General features: G+C 44.4%; 1 protein-coding gene across 1 annotated transcript in view; it reads right to left on the bottom strand.

Annotated features, from left to right (window-relative positions):
• Positions 1-27,198, bottom strand: part of LOC137430902 (histone deacetylase 4-like) — a 500,554-nt gene that overhangs the window by 227,447 nt on the left and 245,909 nt on the right. Inside the window, exons 12-13 of the mRNA XM_078782462.1 lie at positions 24,973-25,147; positions 16,415-16,548 (exon numbers count right to left, since the gene is read on the bottom strand). Coding sequence (XP_078638588.1) covers positions 16,415-16,548; positions 24,973-25,147 — 309 coding nt within the window. The remainder of the gene's footprint in view (positions 1-16,414; positions 16,549-24,972; positions 25,148-27,198) is intronic.

Here is a 27,198-nt window from a genome sequence, read left to right as displayed (position 1 = left end):
ACACGAGCGAAAGCATTCTCCCCAAGGGACACGAGGGAAAGCATTCTCCCCAAGGGACATGAGCGAAAGCATTCTCCCCAAGAGACATGAGCGAAAGCATTCTCCCCAAGGGACACGAGCAAAAGCATTCTCCCCAAGGGATGCGAGGGAAAGCATTCTCCCCAAGGGACACGAGGAAAAGCATTCTCCCCAAGGGGCATGAGCGAAAGCATTCTCCCCAAGGGGCATGAGCGAAAGCATTCTCCCCAAGGGACACGAGGGAAAGCATTCTCCCCATGGGACATGAGCGAAAGCATTCTCCCCAAGGGGCATGAGCGAAAGCATTCTCCCCAAGGGACATGAGCGAAAGCATTCTCCCCAAGGGGCATGAGTGAAAGCATTCTCCACAAGGGACATGAGCGAAAGCATTCTCCCCAAGGGGCATGAGCGAAAGCATTCTCCCCAAGGGGCATGAGCGAAAGCATTCTCCCCAAGGGGCATGAGCGAAAGCATTCTCCCCAAGGGACACGAGGGAAAGCATTCTCCCCATGGGACATGAGCGAAAGCATTCTCCCCAAGGGGCATGAGCGAAAGCATTCTCCCCAAGGGACATGAGCGAAAGCATTCTCCCCAAGGGGCATGAGTGAAAGCATTCTCCACAAGGGACATGAGCGAAAGCATTCTCCCCAAGGGGCATGAGCGAAAGCATTCTCCCCAAGGGGCATGAGCGAAAGCATTCTCCCCAAGGGGCATGAGCGAAAGCATTCTCCCCAAGGGACACGAGGGAAAGCATTCTCCCCATGGGACATGAGCGAAAGCATTCTCCCCAAGGGACACGAGGGAAAGCATTCTCCCCAAGGGACACGAGGGAAAGCATTCTCCCCAAGGGGCATGAGCGAAAGCATTCTCCCCAAGGGACATGAGCGAAAGCATTCTCCCCAAGGGACACGAGGAAAAGCATTCTCCCCAAGGGACACGAGGAAAAGCATTCTCCCCAAGGGACATGAGCGAAAGTATTGTTGCGGATATGAGGACTGTATTTTTTTATTGTGTGTTTTATTATTATTATTATTGTTTATTCTGCGCCTCCTGCCTCCGGAGTTGTGTAAAGATAGAAAGGGCGTCTCGGTAATTAGTCCATAAAGCATCCACGTCAGCCAACCATAGAATACCCCTGTTCGATAGCTTATATCTTATTATGTGTCTTAGAGTAAGGCCTTGTCTTCCATTAGAATAATACTCCATTGTACCAAGTGAAATAAGAATAGGTCCCCTTTCATTTCGTTTCGATGGTCAACTGCATTTTGGGCGGTTTTCTCTTCAACCACCATTGGCCACGAGGCAGGGTTGGGGAGGAAAGGCGGGTCCCCACCTCGTCAGAGAGGGGAGGAGTGAGCCAGCCCCACTCGACCAACCATGACCAAGGGGTTTGTCTAGAGAGGGCGGAGGAAGAGCGATCGGGGAGGTTCGCAAAGGTTGAGGGGCGGGGCCTATATAACCCACGGCAGGGCATTTCCCGAAAAGAGATGAGCTTTTACAGAGAAAGGAGAGGAGTTCAAGGGAGGAGACAAGCAGATGCGCTTTGAGTTGAGACAAGGAGGGAGGAAAAAGGGCCGGGTCGTCAGAGCAAGAGCGCGTAGAGAGGAGAGAACCCGTCACGCCAGACCCCCCCCCCACCAGCGCGTCGGCTCCACCAAGCAGCTCCGACCCGTGATCCCGCGCACACGACAGGCCCGGTGGCATCAGCGGCCGTCGAGGTCCAGCCCGACGTCCCGTGCGGGATCAAGCTCCAGCCAGCTCCGTGCCGTCCTCCCCACTCCAGCCACACACCTCCTTCCAGCAATCCACTCTGCAATTCCCCGCGTGAGTCAGTGTCTTTGTTTGTTCTGTCCTGGGTAGTAACTAAGTCTGTATAAGCTAATAATTTTCACTGTGTCACCTGCGTCTCATGTCCCTGTAAATAAACGTGACTGCTCCTTTTTGCTTGTGTGTAAATAATAATAAACCCCGTTACTCTTCTGTACGTCTTCTTCCTCTTTGCATTCGGTCGCTTTAGAGTTTTCCATATTGGGCAGCTGCGGTGCGATACGGCCAAAGTTTGGGGTAAATCGGGTTTTAGTCAGGGAAGCACTGTTCCGTTCGGTCGCGGAGCCTCCGCTCGGCAAATATAACACATCTAACCGCGTCCGTAACAAATTGGTGTCAGGAGTGGGATCCGGGTCAAGTCAAGTCCGGTCAAGATCCGGGAGTGGGTCAAGGGAGGAGACAAGCAGATGCGCTTTGAGTTGAGACAAGGAGGGAGGAAAAAGAGCCGGGTCATCAGAGCGAGAGCGCGTAGAGAGGAGAGAACCCGTCACGCCAGACCCCCCCCCCCCCCCACCAGCGCATCGGCTCCACCAAGCAGCTCCGACCCGTGATCCCGCGCACACGACAGGCCCGGTGGCATCAGCGGCCGTCGAGGTCCAGCCCGACGTCCCGTGCGGGATCAAGCTCCAGCCAGCTCCGTGCCGTCCTCCCCCTCCAGCCACACTCCTCCTTCCAGCAATCCACTCTGCAATTCCCCACGTGAGTCAGTGTCTTTGTTTGTCGCTAACACATCTAACACACACATCTAACCACATGTAACACATCTAACCGCGTCCGTAAAAATTGGTAGTCAGGAGTTGGGATTCGAACCTGGGACTAAATTTATTTAGCCCAAATTTTGGACACCAATTGTGTTATTACAGTAACAAATTGGTGTCAGGGAGTGAGATACGAGGCCCGAAGCGCACTTAACGCGCTCAAAATTACGAGCTGCTGAAAATTTGTGTTTTAAAGCAAAACCCGAATTTTGAAATCGCGCCATGGCTGGTCAAGGCGACGGGATGCCGGTGGGAGAGATAGATGGGGTGGAATCGACCCAGGACCTCGGGGAAATGTATATGGAGGAGGTGATTGAGGGGGTATCAGGTGCACAAAATGGCGCGCTCGCGCACGTGGTTGAAGGGTCCCAAAATAGCGGCGCCGCGGAGGGCGAGCCCGCGGTGGCGGCTGGGGACGTTGGGCAAACCGGGTTTGACCTCAGATTATTCTTGACCCAACTGATGGCAAAAATGGATGCTCAGGTTGAGCAAATGGGGGCAATGAGGGGCGAAATGGGGGGCAAAATGGGCGAAATGGGGGGCAAAATGGGAGAAATGGGGGAACGGCTAGAAGCTAAATTTGAGAGGCTAGGAAGCAAAATGGAGCGAATCGGCAAAATTGCGAACAGAATGGGTGACCGCATTCAAGGATGTAGGGAGACCATGGATCGCATGGTGGGCGAGAGGGTCCCAGGGGTGCACGAGGAGGTAACGCGGGTCGAGAAGCGCTGGTTGAGCGAAGCGGAGGAAAGCGCGGGTACACTGACGGGGGTAGAAATCGCGACACGGGGTTTGGAAAAGCCGGCGACCGATGAGGTAGAGGGAATTTTATTAAAGCCAACGGTCTTCGAGGGGAACAAAGACAAAGCAGTAGTGGGTACAATTAAAATTGAAGAGACGGAAGTAGCCCAGGAATCGGAGGGAGAAATGGAATATGTACAAAGTCCCTGCTCAAATCATGACGATGTACTCGCTAATCCAAATGGAAGTTTGCAGGTTCGCGTGGAGAAAAGAATCCCCCAGGTGAGTCGTGCTGTATATTGTGCGGGTAGATTTTGCATGAGGATGTTTAACAACAAGAGAATTGTCGCGCGATTGGGATCAAGGAAGCACCCGGGCGTTGGTAAAGGGTCCCGTGTGAGTGGAAATGGCACGCGTGGGAGGAAAAAGTGTGCGTCGGCGAGTGGGTGTGTTATAAAGTGTGGGAGTGAAACCGAGTGCGAGCGAGAATGCACGTCGGTGTGTACGGAGAGTGACCCGGGGAGTGAGTTGGTGGTGGAGCGGGTGCGAGAATGCACGCTTGGAATGGTTGAGTGTGTGCGAGGAAGCACACCTGAGTTGGTCATGGCGCGAGTGTGGGAGAGCCCATCTGAGCGCGTTAGTGGGTGGATGCCAGAGTGCACGCCCATGGTGAGTGTTACGGAGGACGTAACGGAGGAGAGGTGTGGACCGAGGTGTGCGCAAGAGTGTGCGTGAGAGGTGTGGTGTGTAACAGGGAGAGCGTTGGTGGAATGTACGGACGGCGTTGGAACGCCGGGTTTTGTGAGGGTAAAAGGGGTAGCGTATGTGTGTGAGCATGCAGGTGAAGCATCGACGGCAACCGGGTTAGCGTTTCGGGCGACGGATAGCCGATGCGAGCACTCGGGGCGCGGTGTGTTTTGTTGGACGCAGGGCCCGGCGCGGATCGAAGCTGCGTCGTTTCTCTTCGAAGCGTCGTTGCCGATTCGGGCTTGGCCCCGCCCCGCACGGTCGAGTCCGGGCCTTGTCGGGCCAGGCGACCGGTCCGGTTCAAGGGCGAGTGGGAGGAAGCGGAACGGTGCCCCCTCGTGGGGACGGGGTTCCGACCGAGGGAGATTGAGCCATCGGGCCCGGGACCGCAAGGTGCCGCGCCGAGATGGTGCGTGGAATCTCGGGCCGACCAAACCACCTCCCTTGAACCGAAAGCCGGACGGATTCAACCTGCAGGCGACCAAACCACCCGAATTCATTGCTCGGCTTTACGAAGCCGAGTTTAATGATGTCATGACGCACCGAGGCTAGGATATAGCGGACTGTGATGATGATGGTGATAGTGATAGTGATAGTGATTTGATACGAAATTTAGAAAAGTGAATAGAATTGGTAGAGTGATTGGAAATTTTTGATTGGTTGGAATTTGGTAAGCAAAATTTATAGTAAGAGATGCCCCATGTGATGGGATGGCCAATCCACCATCCCTCACAGCGGGGGGGCAAAGGAGCACGAGGTTATGGGGTTGATGGCAGTGAAAACTAGCCCGGGTGGGCTAGGATATTGTGTGTAGGGACCTAGAAGATGACATTAGGTAACGTTAAGGTTTAGTTAGTGACTGATACCTGTAGTGGGGACGCAGGTAGATTAGTGTGGATGATAATGACGTGGTATGTGCTTAGTTTAAAGGGAAGACGGGGAGCACTAAGTTAGCAGGGTAACAGGTAGATCAGATGATGCCGTGTGAGTGTTGGAGGTGTATTCAAGTGTATTGAGCAGTGTGTGAGGATTGAACAGGTGTGATTGAACAGGTGTGATTGCACAGGTGTGCAACTGAACAGGTGTATGGAGCAGTGTTTGAGTGATGGTGATGGTGATGTGTGTTGTGTTGACCAAATGGTCCAGGGAGAAGGAGGGTGCAGGTGGCACCAGGTGTGAGTGCACAGGTGTGCACCAACAGGTGTGAGGAACAGGTGTGGGGAATAAATGGTTGTGTGGAAGACATGGAGTGTGGAATAAATGGAGTATTGGAGTGGATGGTCGTGGAGTGAGTATGGTGGAAACAATGGAGTGGAGTGGATGGTGCGAAGGTGTGAATGGGGGAAGAGTGGACCCCCCCATCACGAATACCCGGGGCGGGTAGTGTAAGTGTTAGGTAGAGGGTACAGGTAAATTGTGGTTGGATATTGGCATCTGTGGTGCGGGTGGAAGAATGATGTTTGGATGGGTGCATTAGTGTTGTGGAAATGGCTGGGCGTGTAGCCTGTTAGTGTGTGTAGTTGGTTTGGGCACTCCACCACTGTGAGGATGTCGGCCAGGTGAGGCCACAGGTGGGCTCTGGGAGCCGGTAGTTGTGGATGGGGCCCGAGGATCCGGAGGACGGACCCGGGTAGCCCAGTGCCAGAGGGCACCGAGGGGTGACAGAGCCAGGAGGGGCCTTCCCCAGTTAGTTAGGTTAGGGTGAGGAGCTAGGTAAGCTTGGGTGGCAACTGCAGTGGTGGAGGTGTGCAGGTGGGTAGACCTGCTGGGAGAGCTACACGTCACAGCCCAGAAATTGTGCAAGGGCACCGGGAGATGAATCGGGGGAGTGAGACCCCAAATTGAGAAGCACCACAGTTGGTCAATGGGAATTGGTTTTTAGAACCCATAGTGTAAGTTGGCCAATGGATTGGCAGGGAAAGACCCCGGGTAGTGTAAAGTGTGTTAAAGTCATTTAGAGGATAGTTAGGATTGAAGTCTCCTTGCACCATCTGCATCCACTCACCTGAGGTGACAGGTACCTCCACACCATGCCATGTTTTGATTATTTTTTATGTGCAAATGTTTTGGATTGTGAGACGCATCATGACGTGGGTGTGACATTGTGCTTGATGTTCCATCTCTTCCTCCTTATGAGGATTGATGATGAATTTGGTGATGGCAAATTTTGAAGTAGAGGGATTGTGGAGACAAATTTTGGTATAAGGGAAATATGGGGAGACGTGACAGTAGCGACGAATTTGTAAATGTGTAGATTTTGTAAATATGGGGTAAGGACAAGGGTAGTGTAGGTGACAGGGGGGGGGTGACGTACGGTAGGGACGAGCTTTCTCACTTCGCCCTCCGTACGCATTTCGCCTTGCATTGCCTTATTGATGTGTACCCTTGTGACCTTACCCCTCGCTCATTTGTCTTCCCCCTTTTGTCTCCCACATGACCTGTGCGCCATTGGGCGCCGAGGGGAGCGTGCGTGAGTCGGCCATTGTGCGCCCGGAACTCTCAGAACCAGCTGTCTGCATCGATGCATCACATGATGGACCACATGTCTGTGGCCGAGCACCACCTATGGACCCCATGGGTTGGGGCATGGCCCCTCTGCTGGAACCGGCCATGAGGGCCCGAAATCTTGCTGGCGGACCTTGATCACAGGGCACCGATGCCCCACAGGTGAACCACACGAGTCGGCCCCTGTGGGCCATAAATAAATAAAAATGGACACGTTGGGTTCAAGTTTTAATACAAATAGGCCACCAGCAGAGGAAAAGACAACATCTGGAAGAACAAATAATAATAGCCAGCAGAGGGAGCCGAAGAGCAAGAGATCACCTGCAGGGTTAGGGGTTGTTGATTTTATTTTTATTCATGAACATTGATGAACTGTGGTGACTGCACCGATTGGTGCTTGGGGGTGTATTGGTGCGTTATAGGTGCTTTCATGGTGCATTGATGCAGAGCAGACTGTCTCCCCCCCCAGAAAGAACAATTACAGGTCCTGGGTTAGTTTTGTAAATAAAAGTAGTGTCAACTGTAAATAATGCTCCCCACCGTCAATGTATAGTTTGAAGACCATTCCGCAATTCGTTAACTGTGGGCGTAAGTCTGTTAGGCAGGGTGCAATGGAGCAGCGGGACACATTTATTTATGTTTTAAAACCGTCGCACTCAGGGTCAGGTTAAGAGTAGAGGGAACTACACCTACGTGTCACACGAAATAAAAGTTGTAGGCCCGGGACGTGCCTAAGAGGAGGAGGGTGCAGTGTTGCGGATATGAGGACTGTATTTTTTTATTGTGTGTTTTATTATTATTATTATTGTTTATTCTGCGCCTCCTGCCTCCGGAGTTGTGTAAAGATAGAAAGGGCGTCTCGGTAATTAGTCCATAAAGCATCCACGTCAGCCAACCATAGAATACCCCTGTTCGATAGCTTATATCTTATTATGTGTCTTAGAGTAAGGCCTTGTCTTCCATTAGAATAATACTCCATTGTACCAAGTGAAATAAGAATAGGTCCCCTTTCATTTCGTTTCGATGGCCAACTGCATTTTGGGCGGTTTTCTCTTCAACCACCATTGGCCACGAGGCAGGGTTGGGGAAGAAAGGCGGGTCCCCACCTCGTCAGAGAGGGGAGGAGTGAGCCAGCCCCACCCGACCAACCATGACCAAGGGGTTTGGCTAGAGAGGGCGGAGGAAGAGCGATCGGGGAGGTTCGCAAAGGTTGAGGGGCGGGGCCTATATAACCCACGGCAGGGCGTTTCCCAAAAAGAGATGAGCTTTTACAGAGAAAGGAGAGGAGTTCAAGGGAGGAGACAAGCAGATGCGCTTTGAGTTGAGACAAGGAGGGAGGAAAATGAGCCGGGTCGTCAGAGCAAGAGCGCGTAGAGAGGAGAGAACCCGTCACGCCAGACCCCCCCCCACCAGCGCGTCGGCTCCACCAAGCAGCTCCGACCCGTGATCCCGCGCACACGACAGGCCCGGTGGCATCAGCGGCCGTCGAGGTCCAGCCCGACGTCCCGTGCGGGATCAAGCTCCAGCCAGCTCCGTGCCGTCCTCCCCCTCCAGCCACACACCTCCTTCCAGCAATCCACTCTGCAATTCCCCGCGTGAGTCAGTGTCTTTGTTTGTTCTGTCCTGGGTAGTAACTAAGTCTGTATAAGCTAATAATTTTCACTGTGTCACCTGCGTCTCATGTCCCTGTAAATAAACGTGACTGCTCCTTTTTGCTTGTGTGTAAATAATAATAAACCCCGTTACTCTTCTGTACGTCTTCTTCCTCTTTGCATTCGGTCGCTTTAGAGTTTTCCATATTGGGCAGCTGCGGTGCGATACGGCCAAAGTTGGGGTAAATCGGGTTTTAGTCAGGGAAGCACTGTTCGGTCGCGGAGCCTCCGCTCGGCAAATATAACACATCTAACCGCGTCCGTAACAGTATTCTCCCCAAGGGACATGAGGAAAAGCATTCTCCCCAAGGGACTAGCTAAGGTGTAACTAGGTAAGGTGAGTACAGAGAGCGATGGGTTTGGGACACATGATTTTGAAGCAAACACTTAGTTGAGGCATTCGGCTTTTTCACGTGCGTTGTCAGCTGTGTAGCTAGCTATTTGAGGTAAGGGGATGGAGGGGAACAAACACCAGCCATCATCAGGATTTGGAGGAGCGAGACATGTTTGAGAGTTCAGTCTTGAGATTTGAGAGATATTGTTTCCTGGCACTCCTGAGGGTAAACACAAACTTGTTCCAAGCTTTGTGGAAGGAACAGAGATTGCTTTCAGTTGGATTTGCCTTCCATGAGGTGAATGCAAGTTGTTTCAGGGAAACTGCATTACCACAAAATTCAGGATACCATGGGTGGGAGGAAGGGTAAGACAAGTGAAGATGAGATGGGATAAATCTGTGCATGACAGAGAAAATTTCTTTTGAAAAATTCCCAGGATGTGTTGATGTCAGAGGCAGTAGAAATTGGAGACCAGTCTAGAAGTTTGATGGCTGCTTGAAGACCGTGCCAGGTAACACTGTACCCTGGGGTATTGGATGGAGTGTGAAACGGGCGGGATTCATTTAGTTGGGGGTAACGATTTATGCAATCGTGTGTGGTCAAAGGAAAAAAGGTGTTGTTTACTGGGTCTCAGTCAACATGTAGTATGATGTCCGCCAAAGCCACAGACAACATAAGCACAAAAACAAACAAAAAAATAAACACAAAAACAAACAACAACGACAATCCACAAACAGTGCAGTCAATCTTATATTTTTGAAGCTGTCGACAGTGTCGCCAAATCTGGTTGGACAATATGATATACTCCTTCACAAAATCGTTTAAAAATCAAGAGAAAAACGGTAAGCATAGCTTCAGGAACTGGCACCATTTTCTGTGTTGTGACAGTACTGCGAATGTGGCCACTGCAAGCAAAGCATTGTGGGTCCAACTCCACTCACAGGATGGTAATCACGAAAGTATAATCTGAAAAGGCACTGATATACCACGGGGAGGCCTGACCCAGGTCAAGCGAACGACGGGGTTAGCTAAACTGGGGTGAAAGGGACAGAAGGGTAAATAACCATGGTGTAAGAACTTTTTCCCCAGGGTAAGTATACCCTGTATACTCTGGGGTAAGCAGTGTGTTGTGTGAAAGGGATATAAGTTTGCTGTGATTTTCATCAATGATGAAGCGTGTCGAGCACTTGTGAAAAATACCTCGTATGCTCCACCACAGTGCCTGTATCTACTCCCTGCCTTCTACCCTCCCTATATTATTGAACCTTCTCCGTTGTTATCTATGGTTATATGGCATTTCTTCTGCAGTCAACAGCCAATCAGCGTGACCCATGTGTGAGATCATGGGTTAGCGTTAGCTTAAAGACACGAGATGCCTGGGGGCATGCCCAATGCCCATATATGGACATCTTTCGGGCTCGATGCCATCGGACAGACTGGTAGGCCTGCCAATAGAACAACATCTGTCCATGTTGTAGATGCACACATCCACGAGAGAGATAATTGTACGAGGAAGCTGATATTTGGAAGCGACAGTGACCAAGTGATGTGGCTATAAAGGCTAGTTTTGATTTATTGATTAATCAATTAATCGATTAATCACTTAATTCATTAATTTTTTTTTAAGTTACAGATTCGGATGAAACGGTGGTGGTTTAGGTATTCTATTAGTCAATTGAAATTAAAAAAATTATTTTATGATTATTATTTATTTATTTTCATTATTAATAATTTATTTGTTTTCTTTCTCATCTGGGCAATATCTCAGGCACCTTTTGAGCGAGGAAGCTGATATTTGGACACGACAGTGACCAAGTAATGTGGTTATAAAGGCTATTTTTGATTTATTGATTAATCAATTAATCGATTAATTATTTAATTATTCGATTAATCACTTAATTCATTAATTTTTTTAAAGTTACAGATTCGGATGAAACGGTGGTGGTTTAGGTATTCTATTAGTCAATTGAAATTTTTAAAAATTATTTTATGATTATTATTTATTTATTTTCATTATTAATAATTTATTTGTTTTCTTTCTCATCTGGGCAATATCTCAGGCACCTTTTGAGCGAGGAAGCTGATATTTGGACACGACAGTGACCAAGTAATGTGGTTATAAAGGCTATTTTTGATTTATTGATTAATCAATTAATCGATTAATTATTTAATTATTCGATTAATCACTTAATTCATTAATTTTTTTAAAGTTACAGATTCGGATGAAACGGTGGTGGTTTAGGTATTCTATTAGTCAATTGAAATTTTTAAAAATTATTTTATGATTATTATTTATTTATTTTAATTATTAATCATTTATTTATTTTCTTTCTCATCTGGCCAATATCTCTGGCACCCTTCCCCCCCCCCCCCCCCGACCCCCACTTGACACCTTACCGTGCATTATGACAATATTTAAAAATACATAAATATATAAAAATATCAATAAATCGATAAGAAAGATTATTATATTGAAAAGGAAAAGAATAGAAGAAGATATATAGAAGAGAAAGTTGACATTCTTAGAGATGTGGACACCGAGGACGATGGTGATGTGAAAATTGAAGAGTGGTTTGCATTATGGGACAACATCCAGTTGCCGGCTGTGGGGTCAGCAGGGGCTGGGGTCCATCAAGGAAAAGGCCTTTAGCTCCATAAGGGTCGACCCCCTCAACACCCTCACGTATTCATGTACTGTATAGATAGAATATATTCCATCGTGAGAATTTCACCTTCACAAGTGTTGGAAAAAAGGATCATTTTACAAGCATGCTCAACACATTAATATACCTCAAAACTGTAACACAACATGTCTGGCTGGCCTTTATTGGAACTCATGTACTGAAGTATACTGCAGATCACGAGGGACTATTAAAATAAATGTAATTTTAAAAAACCTGAAGATTTCCTGTTTTCTTTAATTTGCTCTATTTATTTAAGCAGATGCTATATGGCTGCAGCCCATAATAATGGAATAGTGGTGAAAGAGAAAGTGAAAGGGAACGGAAAATGTGCAACAAAGTAAAAAACAAGTGTAAAATGAAGAGATTGCCTTACCTGCAAAAAATGGGAGATGAAGATGGAGGGGACGTTCAGTGAAGTTCAAAGTACTATGCACAGAGAACATGGCCATGGAAAACTGCACGAAGCTAATACTAAACAAAAGCACACAAATTATGTAATGCAGGGAGCAGAGAGGCATGATAAATGGGCATAAGTGAAACGTTCGCAGAAGGTTTTGAACAGATTCCAGTGCATGTGTAACACAACCAAATGAAGGGTAAGGTAGGTCTTATTATTAGAGGAGGTGTTATGTATTCTGTTAGAGGAGGCCAAAATTGGGAAAATGCAAATTTAGAAAAGGAAGAGGAAGGATAATAAGGCAGAGAAATCGAGGTAGGGGAGTGTGTGAGGAGTGGGAAAGAATGGAGAGATGTTTTAGAGGAGATAAGAGTAAAGTCGGGGGAAGGGGCACGTGCGGACCATGAGGTGGAGATTGAGAGGGGATGAGAGGTTCAAAATGCCTCCATAATTGTGTATTAATAAATAGGTGGTCCATTACACGAAAGCAGATGCTTATAATTTGAAAATCAACTAGTTTTTCTCGTGCTTCAGAATCAAGTCAAAAAAAATCAATAAAATAATAAAGATGTCGTGGAGAGCACGATGCTTGCAAAATCAGCGCAAAGTTGCCATGGATACATCAAATTGTCCATTTCATTAGGATTAAAATTGACGATCTTAATCAAAGCTTGGGTCAATTGGATTAAAATGGATTATTTTTCGGATGAAAATTGATGATATTAGAAGTTTGGACCTTGAGTTGACCTTTGAACTTTTGACCTCAAAAAATAGTGGGTTTCCCAATTCAGTGATGTACTATGTAATTGCTGCTTAATTTTCAAGTTAATTGGATGAAAAGTGATGATTTTTCAGATAATTGATGATTTTAGAAGCTTGACCTTGAGTTGACCTTTTGACCTTAAAAATAGTTGGTTTCCCAATGTATTGTCGCAATGTGCAAATGCTGTTCAATTTTCAAGTCTATTGGATGAAAAATGACAATTTTAGAAATTTGACCTCAAGATGACCTTTGACCTCAAAATCAATAGGCTTCTTAGTTATGACCAACTCTGCCATCTGGTGAAGTTTCGTGAAGATCGGTTTCAAATTGTGACCTGTAGGCGATTAACAGACAGACAGACAAGCAAACAGGCATGCAGACAGAATAACGGACAAGACCACCCAATATACTTGCAAAATCTCAGCTTTTGCAAGTAACAATGTGAAGAACTGATTGGATTAATGTTAACTCTAATTCTAACTAACAAGGCTAACTTCAGCACAAATGCAGCACAACTTTTTAACTTTTGTAGTTTTAACGCCAATTCTACTCGTCACCATAATCCTCAATTTACATTGTTAGTTACTTCTTCTTAGAAAGGAGCCATTATAATCACTTTCGCAAGCATTCACAGACTCCGATTGTCACCAGCAACTCCAGTAACCACCTCCTATCTAAACTTCCAAACTCCAGGCTGACGTCAAAACTACACACCTCAACTCTTTTGTTCCTTGCTACTACTATTGTGCTGTCCAGAGGCCGTCCTATCCCATTCTTCCCTCCATGGCACCACCACCTTGTGTAAGGAGGTCTACCACCTCTACAATGTCATCCATTGTCCTTCTCATCTTCTGTATGACCCCCTTTATCCTCTCCAAACCCAACCCTCTTAGTTGCAGGTTGCTGTCTTAACCCCTCTCGTGTCTCTCCTCTTTTGCGCTTTGTCCATGCCCTTACTTATTTTATTGTGTCAGTACTCCGATGTCAGTTCATACCCTCGATCACCTTGCTCTTCAATGAACCTCGATCTTGTAAAGAGAAAAATAGGGAAAGACCGTCCACAGCAATCACACAGAATCACATCAAAGTAAAAGGGGTGATGACTTAGATGGCAAGATGGCGGAAGCAATGCAGCACAGTTATAATGTGTAACGAGCTCAATAAGTTTGAACACGCTCTTTTGCCATGTTTGCCCAAAACGTAAGACTGTTCCAAGTCTGGCACTCACTCCAAATGGCCAATGAAAATACGTCATATGTAACCAACCTTCACTAAAACACTTGTTTCAACACAACAAAATACGAACACTCCATTGGACAGAAATTATATTATCTCTGGAGTATACGGAAACTGTTCAAATATCCTTTCAATTGATTCAGATTTTCCGTACTTCTTTGAACAGATTTCATGTAGGTGCGAAATACCAAAATGGAATTTTCACAGCTATAGGAAAGTAAAGAGAGCTATAAGTTCAGCTTATGGACAGGAAGTATGTTTGGGAGAGGGCTCCATCGTAGGTATACCATGTGGAGATCTCTATCCATCAGCACTTGAGTTCCATCTCCATGAAGTCCACCGGCATAATTTTTGCCGGTAAAGAATTCAATTGCTTGAGCCATGGCCGTGTGAGTATTGCAATTGATAATAATAAATAATTATAAATAAATAATAATAATTAAATAATTGTCTGCATGTTTGTTTGTCGGCAGAATAACTGGACAATGAGGGCAGCTAGAATCGCTAAATGCGGCACAGAGCTTCATAGTGTGAATGCCTCGGTGGAGTTCGACTTTCGGCTCACATGGAAAAATAGTAAATTAAAATTAGTCCAGGAATATATTTGCTCACACCGCGGCCAAGCACCAATTTGGTTAGCGCCTTCTGGGGCGGTATTACACCGAGACAGTTTTGTGCGAGCATTTCTTTTTCAGTTTTGTGTTTTATATCCATCGTCATCGTTGGTTCTTGGAAACTCGGAGTGAAGCCCAATGTACAACACAGTAGCACCAGCGAATGGATATGGCTTTTCAATTCTGAATAACTAAATGATCTGTGGTAACTATGGGTAAATGGAATGCTACACAGCAGAAAAGATTGCTTCAACTTGGAAAAAAATCGGTCTTTAGAGTTGGTGGCATTGCAGTTGACGAGAGTGCTCTGTTAAGGGCTGTGGGTATATTGGGGGTCTGTGGGATTCACATCTGTAACGTGTTTATGCATGATTTCGCATGTACAGCCGTGCATAAAGGTTTGCGCTCGTACATTGTAACAGTAAGGATTTTGTATTTTTTTCAGTTACTGACATCAATTATTCAAGGTCAGTATCTACAGGAATTATAAGCTCAGCATCCCTTGTGTAAGAACTGTGACTGTCAATGGCAGAACTTATTAATAGCATCACTGATGCCAATCTAGTGTAGCATCACTGATGCCAATCTGTCATTCAGGATCTGCTGTTGAGATTGTGTCTGGAGCAGGGACACCGTTGAAGTGAGTAGAACCGTTAAATTTGAATGCAAGTGCAATTCTGCAAGCACAGATGTGACAAAAGTTTAAAATGACCGAGCGATCCCACAGTGATAAATGGCAAAGGTGGTTAAACTAGTAAAGTACAAAATGCCATGTCACAGCATGGGCACAGTCGCAGAGGCCAGAAAGATGGCATAGAAAATAAGAACATGAGCAAAGGCTGAGAAGATTTGTTGCAACTTTCCGCTTGAGTCACAAACCTCGTACTAGCAGGTAGCATCCCATTCCAGTGGGCCAAGTTCAAGTAATGATATCTGGGTGACTACAGGAGAAATTGTGCATCACGAGTGGCTATTGCGTTGAGGCCAACACTCATGGCAGGGCCATACCTGTGAGAGCCAACACTCATGGCAGGGCCATACCTGTGAGGGCCAACACTCATGGCAGGGCCATACCTGTGAGGGCCAACACTCATGGCAGGGCCATACCTGTGAGAACCTGCGGCATTCGCAAGCCGAGGTTTCGTGGGCCCCTGTGGGTGACGTTTCTGGTAGCAGATCCAAGGTGGTTGAGCGCTGTCTCACCAGGCATTTCAATACATCATGCTGGATGAATCATTAGCCAAAGTTCACCCAATTCCCTGCCTGCCAGCCCTCCCACTCTGTGCCTGCTTCAGAGCTAAGTCAATATCTGCAGTGGCCAAAATTAGAGGAAGGACAGAGCTATGCTGAAACAATTCCTTCTTGTGTTTGTGTTGGCCACAGCCTAAACAACTGATATATGGTTGATTATAACTAAAGAGGATGCCACACTTAATCCTGGGTTGTAGTATGTTCATGGTTTCCCTGTGCATGTCTGCATTTATGAAGTCATTTGTTTTTGTATAATTGGACTGCCCCCCTGCTTTCTTTTGTGCACATCTACATTTACAAACACGACCATCTAATTATAAATGTACCCATAATTATAAACAAGACAATGACATATTGCTGCCATGTTTGTTCCGCAGCACACCAACCGACACCTGTGTTTGGTGGACGAGGATGTTCAGGATGTGTTGCATTAAAAGTTGAGACTAAGAGGCGGAGGAATGAAAATATATATAAAGGGCCACCCAGTTTAAAGCAGGAAGCACACGCTGTGCTAATCTCAAGATACCGACACTATCTCTCGTCAAGGATAAATCTGTCAGCAGGCAGGTCTGGCTGAATCAGGTGTGCGGATGGACATCGCCCATGCTGTTAAACCCTCTCTTTGCAAAACATTTTTAAAAAGTTTTGCAAGATACCCAAAAAATTATCTTAGTTTCCTTTGAAAAAAGAAGAAGAAAGTGCAACAGGAGGAAGACAAAACTCATATTTATTTCCCATTTAAATTCGTCGGTGTCAAAAAGGGAATTCAAAGAATAGTCCTGTTGGAAGTGCGACTGGCAGGTGCAAGTTCTCCAGTCAAAATATTTGCGGCACTTCATGTCTCAGAAGAACAGCTGGATTTTAGCAAAGGCACATTCAGGCTTACCTCGCACTTGTTGAGCAGTCCAGTTTCCTGCAGGCGTGACCAGATGCTCTGTATGCGGCCTGTGTGCTCAGGGTGATTGTTTATGTCTCCGCAGATGCATTGGTGCTTCAGCATGAGGACGTCGTACACGAGACCTGCGAGCGCACGATGATGTTGGTGAGACCAAGCAAGAAAAGCAGAGCCGACTCGCATGCATCACTGTCGATTAGCGTCCCGTGATGTATGTGATGTTTAGCAACTTTGGGCTCTGTTATTCTTGTATTATATCTGTCTTATGTTACAAGCGTGCTTTTCAAAAAAAGGCCTTGAAAAGCAGGATTTATTCACACTTTCATTTTGTTTGTTATTCCTATTGCCATGGGTAGCCTGATGTTGACATCAGTCAGCAGCGAATGCAGTCTAATACTCGGACTGAGTTTAATCAGACTTCAAGTCCCTAAAACAGCCCCGGCCCTTTCTTTTCTTACACCAATGTTGTGTATGCACAGCTCAGAAAAATCTTCTTCCTCATAAGCCATGGCATGCCCCTCAGAAGACATCAGAAGGTCGCAACTTTGTTGAGAAAGGATGTCTTGTACTTAAATATGAAAAATGAAATGTTAACATCTGAAAGAATCTTATTAAATCAGACAAAATCCACACATGATGAACTTTAAGATACACGAGTCAACTTGTTTCACCAAAACACCCCTAGCTATTACTTGGATATTCATTTAATTTGATGGCAGGTCGCTTTTGATAGAAAGTGGTTGAGCTGCGTACAATCGCCGACCCCACTATAGACTACCATCCTGGGTGATTCACGGGCAAGGTGTTACATCAGTGGATGTGCCATCCCTCAGAGCACCATTGCCTAGGCCCTAGGGTGTCTAATCTTCAATGCATTTGTTGGTGGATATTGAAGATCCCACACTTACTTTAATGAGAGTAGGACATTGAGTGCCAACAACGTATCTAAATTCCAAATTCCTGCCTTCACCTGCAACAGTACCCTGTAACAGAGTGGTAAACTGTCTAAAGTTACTTCTCAGCCAGCAATAACCATGACTTGTCATGCGCACGCTAACCCTCTTGGAAAAGTGTGGACATACATTGACCTAGAGTGAAATAATATTAATTATCATATTAAATGCCTAAACCAACTGTTTTGTGGGAATGCAGATTGCAGAGGGAATGAATAACTTTTGCTTTATTCAAGAGTAACTGTACATGTGGATTTGGGGAAATAAATGTAAGACATTAATTTTTCACCACTCTTAATTACATCTTCATCTGTATGGGACTTCAATTTGAGGGTTTTTCAGTGTTTTGTTTTGTGATTATAAATTTTAATGGTTTTGTGGTATCATGTTGCAGCAAAAAATAACTATTCAAATTTATGAGATAATTCCTCAAACTATGCGCAGCTCTAATCATGGAAAAGCAGGCAAAATCCATAATTGTGGCATAGGAGTGTAGATCAGGTATAAGGTGATGTCTGTGGAGTCATTGTGCGTCGATGGATGATCCTCTTTAAACCATCAGACACATAGCGGTGCTGAGACAGTTTCATTGGTTAGGGGGCACAATCCTGGATGGGTCGCCACTCCAAAACGCCATACTTCACTGGCTCCATCCCAGCAAGCTGGTACTCATTCTCCCGACCTCAGTAGGAAGACAGGCTGAGTCAACTTGACTGGTGTTATTTTGACACGGTTGGGGCTTGAACTCAGGACCTTAACATCCTAAGGAAACTGCCTTAACCGTTAAGTCACCACTAGCTTCATGCTGTATGGATGATGAAAACTTGTGTTAATTTTCTAATTATTCTTAATCCTGAAAATTACTCTTAATGCTGAAATTATATAGTTTCAAATTTATTATGCATCAATATGTTTCGAAAATCAGTTTTTGCCACAACAAAGCATGCCCAATCGACAGTTGCATTGTTTGACAAATGTGCATGCGGGATTTGGTTACTATTCACCAAAGTGGGAAACTCATGAGGTTGTTTATTAAAGAGTTTACAACAGAGAACTTCTACCGTTGGCAAGAAAATAACAAAGGAAAGTAAATAAGGAGATCTCAATTTTCTACAGATTATAATACATTACTCGTTTAGTAATTTACGGCAATTGTGGGTGCAGCGACTCAACAAATAATGCTCCCTGTTTGAGCCATTCAGTACTGCAGAACCAATAAATCACAAGGCCAAAAATCGAATACATGACAATGTGTTCCATCACCAACATGATACAGACAAAAAATCTTGACTGCTCATTTTTGCTGAACTCAGATTTGTGTGCTTTCAATTATTTCCTATTGTTTCAGTTCCACGCATACAATGTTTATTATCATTAGCAGGATCCACAAAAGTGAAAATTATACATTTAAAAACGAAACTAGAATGGCACCCGGTACAGTGCAAACCTCCGCCAGGCTGAACAGTTTACGGTTTGTATCCCACTGGTAGGCCGGATCTGGATTTGACATGAACAAAAATCTAATTGGATTGTTCTTCTCACTTACCCAACACATCCACCTAGTTTGGTCACAATCATCCACAACTTTTTGAAATACCATGCCACAGATCACTTTATTACCCTGGTGTTGGGCTAACGGCTAGGGTGCCTGCTAAGGATCCTAGGATCCTGGGTTCGAATCCCGGTCGATCGCTGAATTAACGCCAGGGGGGTTGACTCAGCCTGTCATCCTTCCGAGGTCGGCTAATTTGAGGACCAGTTCACTGGTAATTCCCTGTTTGTCGTTAAAGGCGGCAAAAAGGGTTGGCGTCAGGAAGGGCATCCGGCCGTAAAACATTGCTTCAAAAAGGGGACCGAAAAAACAACAAAACAACAACAACCACGGTTCCCGAAAAAGGCCAACCCCCGCTTGCGGGGAAAAATGGCCTCTAAAGGTGGTTTTTTTTTTTTATATCACTTTATTAGCCCTATTACTTTTTTAGCCCTGTTTAGTTTCAAGAAAAATAATTAAAAATAATTAAATTATCGTATCCGTATCCAGATCTTCACCAAAATCGAATCGATTCGTCCTTGTCACACACCCAACTTTTCCAACAAGTTTCATCCGAATCCGTCCATAACTTTTTGAAATATTGCGCTATATATCGGCTTTGGCCTTATCTCTCAATGGTGAAGAATCACTTAAAAATTTAATTTCAAAAATCTAGTAACCGGATCTAGATTGGGATCGTCACCAAAATCGAATCAATTCATCCTTGTCATACACCCTACTTGTCCACCAAGTTTTGTCCAAATCTGTCCAAAACGTTTTTGAAATATCGTGCTATATATCGGTTTTGGCCCTATCTCTCAATGGTGAAGAATCACTTGAAAGAATTTTTTTAAATCTCGTAACCGGATTTGGATTCTCACCCAAATCAAATAAATTTGTCCTTGTCACATAACCAACCTGTCCAACAAGTTTCATTCGAAACCGTCCATAACTTTTTAGGATATCCTGCTTTTTTAGAAACACAGCTCAACAAATCGACCGACAGACAGAAAAGCAGACAGACAGACAGACAGACAGACAGGGGTGAAAACATAACCACCATCAATCCTCGGTGGCGGAGGCATCAATCGCTTGACCGTTGGCGATAATTATTAGCTTCTCTCGTATATTTTGAACAACAGAAACTGTGGCTCATTGAAAAGGTCGACACAAACGTTCGCACGTGTTATGTTGAATTGAGAACGGTATTCGGTCATCTTTTCACCAACATCTTGTTAGGTTGCGGTGAGAACTGTGATGAAAAAGATGCCTTCGCGTGAAAGAATTGCGCAGCGTCTGCATGGGAGGACTGCTTTTTCTCTGGATTCAAACCGGCTTCAATCGAGCATGCTTAACCGACCACAGTGGCCCATCACGAGGCAGAAAACCCCTTCAAAGGGGACATCATCCCATGGTAATTTCCAAAGAGTCTCGTATCCACAGGAATGCCAACTGCTGCATATGCTGTTCCATACAACCTGCAGTCGAAGCAAATTCGTTTTGAAATGCAAAGGATCCCCAGTTAACAACATCCTTCTTGGACAACACAACGCGTATTGTTCACCGGCCTCGTTGAAACAACAACAACCCAATTGATAGGTTCTAAACAACCTAATTGTACACAACTTTGGAGATGGATGAACATTGACAAAATGAATTCTGTTTGTTGATTGATGAATATATGAAACAATATTCTAAACGTGGCCCAGTTTCCAATGCAATGTTTGTCACAGTGTTTTTTCCTAACATCATGGATGGAATTTGGACAGAGATTAAGGCCTGGATTATTTATTTTTGGCTTTCCAAATAATTTGCACTTGCCAAGTTTTATTCCTTTTGTTTCCTTTTTTTTAAAATTCTCTAAGATTGCCTCGCATGTTAACTTGTTTCTGTCATTATGAAACATTAATGTGAAAAAACAGCCAAGTTACTCACTTTGTAGAAAGAATATTCATGCTTTATAAAGATATGATATCTCAAAAAGGCCAAATTATATTTGATATTGAATATGAAGCAGGAGAATATCGGAGATGAATTTCAGATTTCAAAAAGGGCATGTGACGTGTTCACATCAATCAAGTCATCCCTCTCTCCTCCGCATGCCATTTCCCATTAAGTTGGTGTCGGTGGCCAATTCAACGTGTTTGCTCAGCGCAGGTTATTTTTTATGAACCGCTTGGCCAGGGCCGACGTTTTACTGAAACTGGCAGACAACAACACAACAACAACAGGCATTTTAAGGCCATTTTCCCTGCAAGAGCGGGGGTTAGCCTTGCGGTCCCCATGACAATCTTCTCCAAATTGTCATGGTTCTATTTTTGAGGCAATGTTTTTATGGCCGGATGCCCTTCCTGACGCCAACCCTTTTAGTCGCCTCTTACGACACGGGGGGATACGGTGTACCTATTCTAAACCGGGGTACACACCGGTACTGAAAACTGAAACTGGCAGAAATGTCTGGGAGCCAGCGCTTACTTGCCCAACTTTTCATTGAAAGACATCGTGGGATCTTTAACGTCCACCAGCTAATGCTAGCAGTGGGGACCTCATCTTAACATCCAACTGAAGGATGGCATGCTTTGTGATGCAACACGCCCTGCCCGTGAAGCAAGAATCAGACAGCTTATAGTCAGGACAACAGTAGAACCCAGACTTGACAGCTCAAAGGTAAGTACTTTACTTCTCCACCATACTGCCAGCCAAATGAATCAAGTACTAATTATGATTAATTTGGTCATCAGTTTGAGACATTCATTGAATAGGAACAAGAAGAGGAAGAAGAAGCAGAGCCTGGGGGATGAAATAGAAGAAGCAGCCACAAAGAAAATATGAGGTCATTGGCAAAAAATTTTTTTTTTAATTCCAGTGTCATACTAACATGGATTTCTCAGTTTGTAACTGATTTATTTACAATGATATAACCAGGCATGACAGGATGGCCGAAAGGTACGTACACACGCCTTGACAATGTCTAGACTGGGTTCAATCTGGACACAGCTATAAACATTGTTTTCCAGGTAGGGTGATTCATCAATTTGTGTGCTGTCATCAGGTCTGCCAGCATTCATTGGTGGATGTTAAAGATCCCGTGGTGTCCTTCACGAAGAGTCGGTGAGCTATCGCCGGAACCATGGAACAAATTACAAATTCCTTTCCTAACCAGCAGAGGGCATCAGTAGCAAATCGAAATTTGGAATTGCATCAGTGGCATAGCAGCACCCTCAGCCAATGATGTTACCCCGCAGCCTTTGCTACAAACGAACGAGGAAGAAGAACCATAAATTCTCATTCAATAAAATTATAAGGAGACATGCACTCCTGGCTTCTCTTACCAAAGACGTGTGATATCTCTCATCCATAAGTTATGCCCTTTGGTCCTTGGTTACAAACATAGCATAAGTCTCTGGCAGGGCTCAAATTTTATATTAAAGGAGCAGAATTTGAAGCCCATAATGTTCAGCAAAGGAACAAGGGGAAATAGTTACTGGGGAAGGTGGCCCTGTGGACCCAGGGTACCCAGTGGTGAAAGTCACCACTATTTTCACCCTTAAATACACCAGTGGTTGCAGCTCAGTGGTACATAGTATAACCAGTGTACTGGAGAGTTGTGACTTGCATTTCTTTTTATCTCAACAAGGAATCAACATCAATTGTTTTTTCTGCAAATCATTTGTTCACATTAATTGGTGATCATCAGAAGTTCAGATATTTTTATCTTATTAGAAATGTGAGAGCCACGTCCGTGGTAACGTTTCTCTGAAGGTGAGTAGTCTTAATTGTGGTTAAGTGTGTGTTAAAATTTGATCGACCTTCTCATTTTGAGCTGGGATCCTAACCAGATATTTGAATAATATTTTTTTAAAATTTAGTTGAATAATTAATTATTTCGTTTCATTTAGTTGAATAATTATTTGATTTCGTTGAATATCTGAGTTAAAGGGAACCCTTGCTCCTCCACAAGCCTCTCTTTTGCAGAAAGAGCGAGTAAAAAACAGTTAAAGAGTTGAATAGTTCGACAGGTACCATTGGATGGACATTCATTTGGGTCTCCGATATACCAGCATCAGTGCGGGGATTTTAAAGATCCTATGTTGTCATTCAGGAAGACCGGACGAGTTGTCATTAGCATCTTAATCAATTCCAAATTCCTGCAGCTTGACTCAAATATCAGGCCAGGTCAGCCAGATCAAGAAAGACTAGGGTCAAGTATACATGCTCTATGACATGCTGACCCAAAGTGGATGGGGTACGGCCGAAGGAAGAGAGAGTTAAATAATGAGCAGATGTTATTACATCAACTTACACTTGCAAAGCAACTTATGCAAAGTCACAAGAAAAAAGGCAAATTACACAAGCATTCTGAGTATTGCGCTGCAATACATGTCCCCTACCGGCAGTCTGTCGTCTGGAAAACTGTTGGGGAAATTACCAAAGTTCAAAGTGTCATAACTTTGTCAAAAATGATCGAAACGTCGTGAAGTTCGAACGTGATCTGTAACTTATCATGAGGAAACCATGTACCAAGTTTGAAATCATTAGCATTAAGCGTTTAGAAAAAAAGTCCGGAAAACTGTTCTTTGCATGACTGATGGACAGACGGACAGACGGACAGACTGACAGACTGACAGACGGAGGGACGGAGTGCAAACATATAGACCCCTCCGGTGTACACTGGTAGGGGACTAATAAAGCGAACAACAAAGACGAAGAGAGTAGAGAAAGATACAGGGAATGTGCATGTAAACTTTATCCATCACGTGAAGAACAAAATCAGTACTCACAGTATTAGATTGACGAAGCTGCCCAATAGCATTATTTGACATTTACTGGTGTGAGTTGGGGAGTCGGAACGGTCCAACGTTTACAGGGGTCCAACTGATCGTTCCAAGAAATGATATGCCATGTCTCGATTGGTCAAAAAATATCTCGCTGTGATCCAATGACAATGATGAGCCGAGCAATATGGCCGTTGCAATATTGTGATCATTAATTTAATTTACGTGAGTTCAAACTCACACCTTAAACATGTACAGAAGAAGGAACGGAGCCAGACGAAGGAAATCCGCCTCTTTCAATCCCCAACTTCTTTCCTGAAATTCCTAGTAGTGTTAATTTGCTTTATACTGTGTACCCCTTCCCTCCACCCACCACCGGCCCTTTCGCTTTCACAGATCTACCGACGTCCCTGTTCTCTACTGTTGTTGTGCTTGTATGCTTTACTCTCTTTCCCCCTCTTGTCTCCCGCTACCTATATTTATTGTATGTGTTATGGGCCTGTGCATGTTGTCGTGTGTAATGTGTTCGCTCTTTACACAAGCTTTGACTCTGCATCCCAAAAAAAAAAAAAAAAAAAAAAGACTACAAAAATACACAAATTCATTTACCTGGACACATATTTGCAATATCATAATAAATTGAGTAAATATTTACAGTATAGCTGATTGATGTCAACTCATACTCAGGACTACATTTTCACATGCACACCATGACATCATAATAAGAGGTCTGTGACTGTTTTCATGAAGGTTACACATCTACCTGCACATATGGCAAATGTAGCACTCCATAAGGCCAAATTTTGCAATTTTTTAAAGTAATATCTTCGGGGGGTTAGGGGTCAAAATGTCTGAAGAACAAAGTGTTGAAAGTAAATGAACACATTAGACAATAAAACTTCAAATCCACCAAACTCAATTTGTTACCCGGTTCACTGTTCCATCGGAGAAAGACAGCGGATTTTGTCCTTTAACACAAATTGGCCAAAATTGCATCAACACATTTGATTGTAATCAAAAAAGTCCTAATTGCTAGAATTCCTCCAACAACCATGCATTGTGTTGCTCAAAAGCACAAATTGGTATGTAAATGTCAAATTAATTAAGTAGCAGGTATGTCCAAACTATAAGTTGCTCAATTTGACCTCTTAAACTTTAACAATACCATTTTCCTACAACCATATGCCAGTAAGTATGCAAGTACACCCACAACATGATTACTGTGTACATAATCACTGTGCTGTGCAAGGGAGGGATGTCTTATGAGAGGAGACAAAAAAAATGGCATACCAGTTGTGAAGACTGGTTTGCGGATGGTGGGTATGACGGGCTGTGGAAGAAGGGTGAATGCCGGAGATGACTGGGTGCGAAACAAGGATCGTCGGCTGACTGCTTTTGGAAGCAGCGGACCCGTTGGGGGCTTGCCTTGGCAGCCTGCTTGCGGCAGATCTGGTGAAGTCGTTTTCTGGGGAGTGCAAGGTGAAACGACGGGCTGATGTATAACAAATTAAATAATAAGGTCTCCAAAACCACATGGGAAGGAACGGGGGGATGCGTGAAAAAATAACTAAACTCTTCCAAAAAGCCGCGGAGGTTAAAAGATGTAAAATAACGGAACATTCTGATGTCAGTCTGCATTTTGGTTATCCTTCTTGCATGAGGTAGATGGAAAATAGATCCCATGAAAAGTTTCCCATGGCATATAGTTTGCAAACCAAACTTACCAAAAACCTCCAGTGTCAATATTTTGGGGATATGTTGAGAACTTGATTTTGAAAGAAAAATTATTTTAGTAAAATAATTTGATGTTTTCTCACAGTTTTCATGTCAAGATGGTCTCGGTGAGCGGGAGTTTTGATGAGTTTTGCACCCTGGAGTTCACACTCTCTGCTCCAACGAAAATGAAAAATCGGGAATGAGGGGAAAAGGGATGTCTTCCAACAATAACAGTAGTTTGTTTTGGCTTGGTGTTGCTATCAGAATGGATTAAGGTAGGGAGGATGATCGAGGATGAGAGGAGTGAAGTTTGGTAAGTGGGAGGACAAGCTCGTAGGTGCAGCAGACAATCCACCCAGTAGCACCTCGTCTTTTTCTCCGATTGATGTGTTGCCAGACCGAAAATAGTTCCGACAATTTTGAGGGATTTTTCAATGCCTTCCTCCATCTCTACCTACTTTTGTACACCCCTGTTCACATCGTTTTTGGGTACAACGCCAGAGCCGATTTGCGAAAGTCCCGCTCTCACCCTCACCCCCTTCTGATTTTTTGGCATTGGCGAAATTATGGAAAGGGAATGGGGTAGTGGAAGCTGAACCCTTGAACATACACACAAATTATTGGTGTGCTCAGCACAACAATGGAGGCTTTTTACCTCGAAGCAACATTTTCCTTCTAGGCAGCCCAATTTGACAAATATTTATTTTTCCTTTCCCAGCAGCGCACCATGACAAAGAGACTCCATGATGGGAAAACGTGCAGATTACACATTTTCTTGTATAGTAGAGTTGCTATTTGTAGTGTTCAGTTATGGATGCGAATGGCAGTTATGGATGCGATGAGTTATGGAGGATTTCAACGAATCTTCGGACTTTGTGTCCAGAGAAAGAAAAAAAAAGCAATTACCTTTCCTCCTCAAACCTACCATCTTGTAACCGAATCTCTGTGCTAACGTGCCTCAAGTTAGGCTGCCACGTGCCATGGGATACTGTTGGAAAGCTTTGGCAAAGCTAAAGGACAATTATTTAAATGCATGCAATGCTTATTACACTCTAAGCATAAAGCATAGAATTTCAGAGCCGAGTGTTTGCAGGCCTTTTTGTCAACTCGGGCAGGGCGCAAGGAGCCGCAGGCTGCTAACATAACACCATTTAGCTTGTTAATGAAATACAACCACAACAACCATCTGTAGTTTTTACTCGGAAATCGAGGAAAAATGCTTTGTGTTGGAACGTTTTGGGACCAGAAGGGGTGGAACAATGTTTTTCATCTGAGATAACATCCTCAACTGAGATGACGCAAACATTTTCTCCAGTACTGTTAGGGACCCAAACACAGCAAAGCGTGTTTGATGTTGATGCAGTCTGCTAAATTTTGTATGAAAGATATCTATTTATTAACATCACCGTAAAAAGAGCTTATTCCAACAAACGTGGGACAGTTTAGATTATGAAACATTTAATGCTCCAAAGGGGGCTTCACTTTCTTGAGGTTTCTTGAAGACCCTAAACAAGAGTCCGTATGTTATTTTCCTTTTTCGCCAAATTCTGGTAAGAGCTCACATGTACAAACAAATTTTACCTACAGTATTATTTTATTGTTACCTACTCTACATTATATCATGCAAGGAAGTCTATGAGAGACAAATGTGACTCCAAACAGAAGTTATGACAAATACAAAACAAGAAAGAGCAGTCAGAGACTGAAGACCATCGCCAGGACGTGTTTGTGAGGTGTATTTTGTGGGGTGTTTTTTTTTGTTAAAACTGTTAAAAAAAAGTCTTTGTTAAATTTTATGTT

The sequence above is a fragment of the Myxine glutinosa genome, chromosome 7, assembly GCF_964187855.1.
Source record: "Myxine glutinosa chromosome 7, kmMyxGlut1.1, whole genome shotgun sequence".
In the NCBI taxonomy this organism is placed as follows: Eukaryota; Metazoa; Chordata; class Myxini; order Myxiniformes; family Myxinidae; genus Myxine; species Myxine glutinosa.
This window is presented reverse-complemented; position numbering and strand designations above follow the sequence as displayed.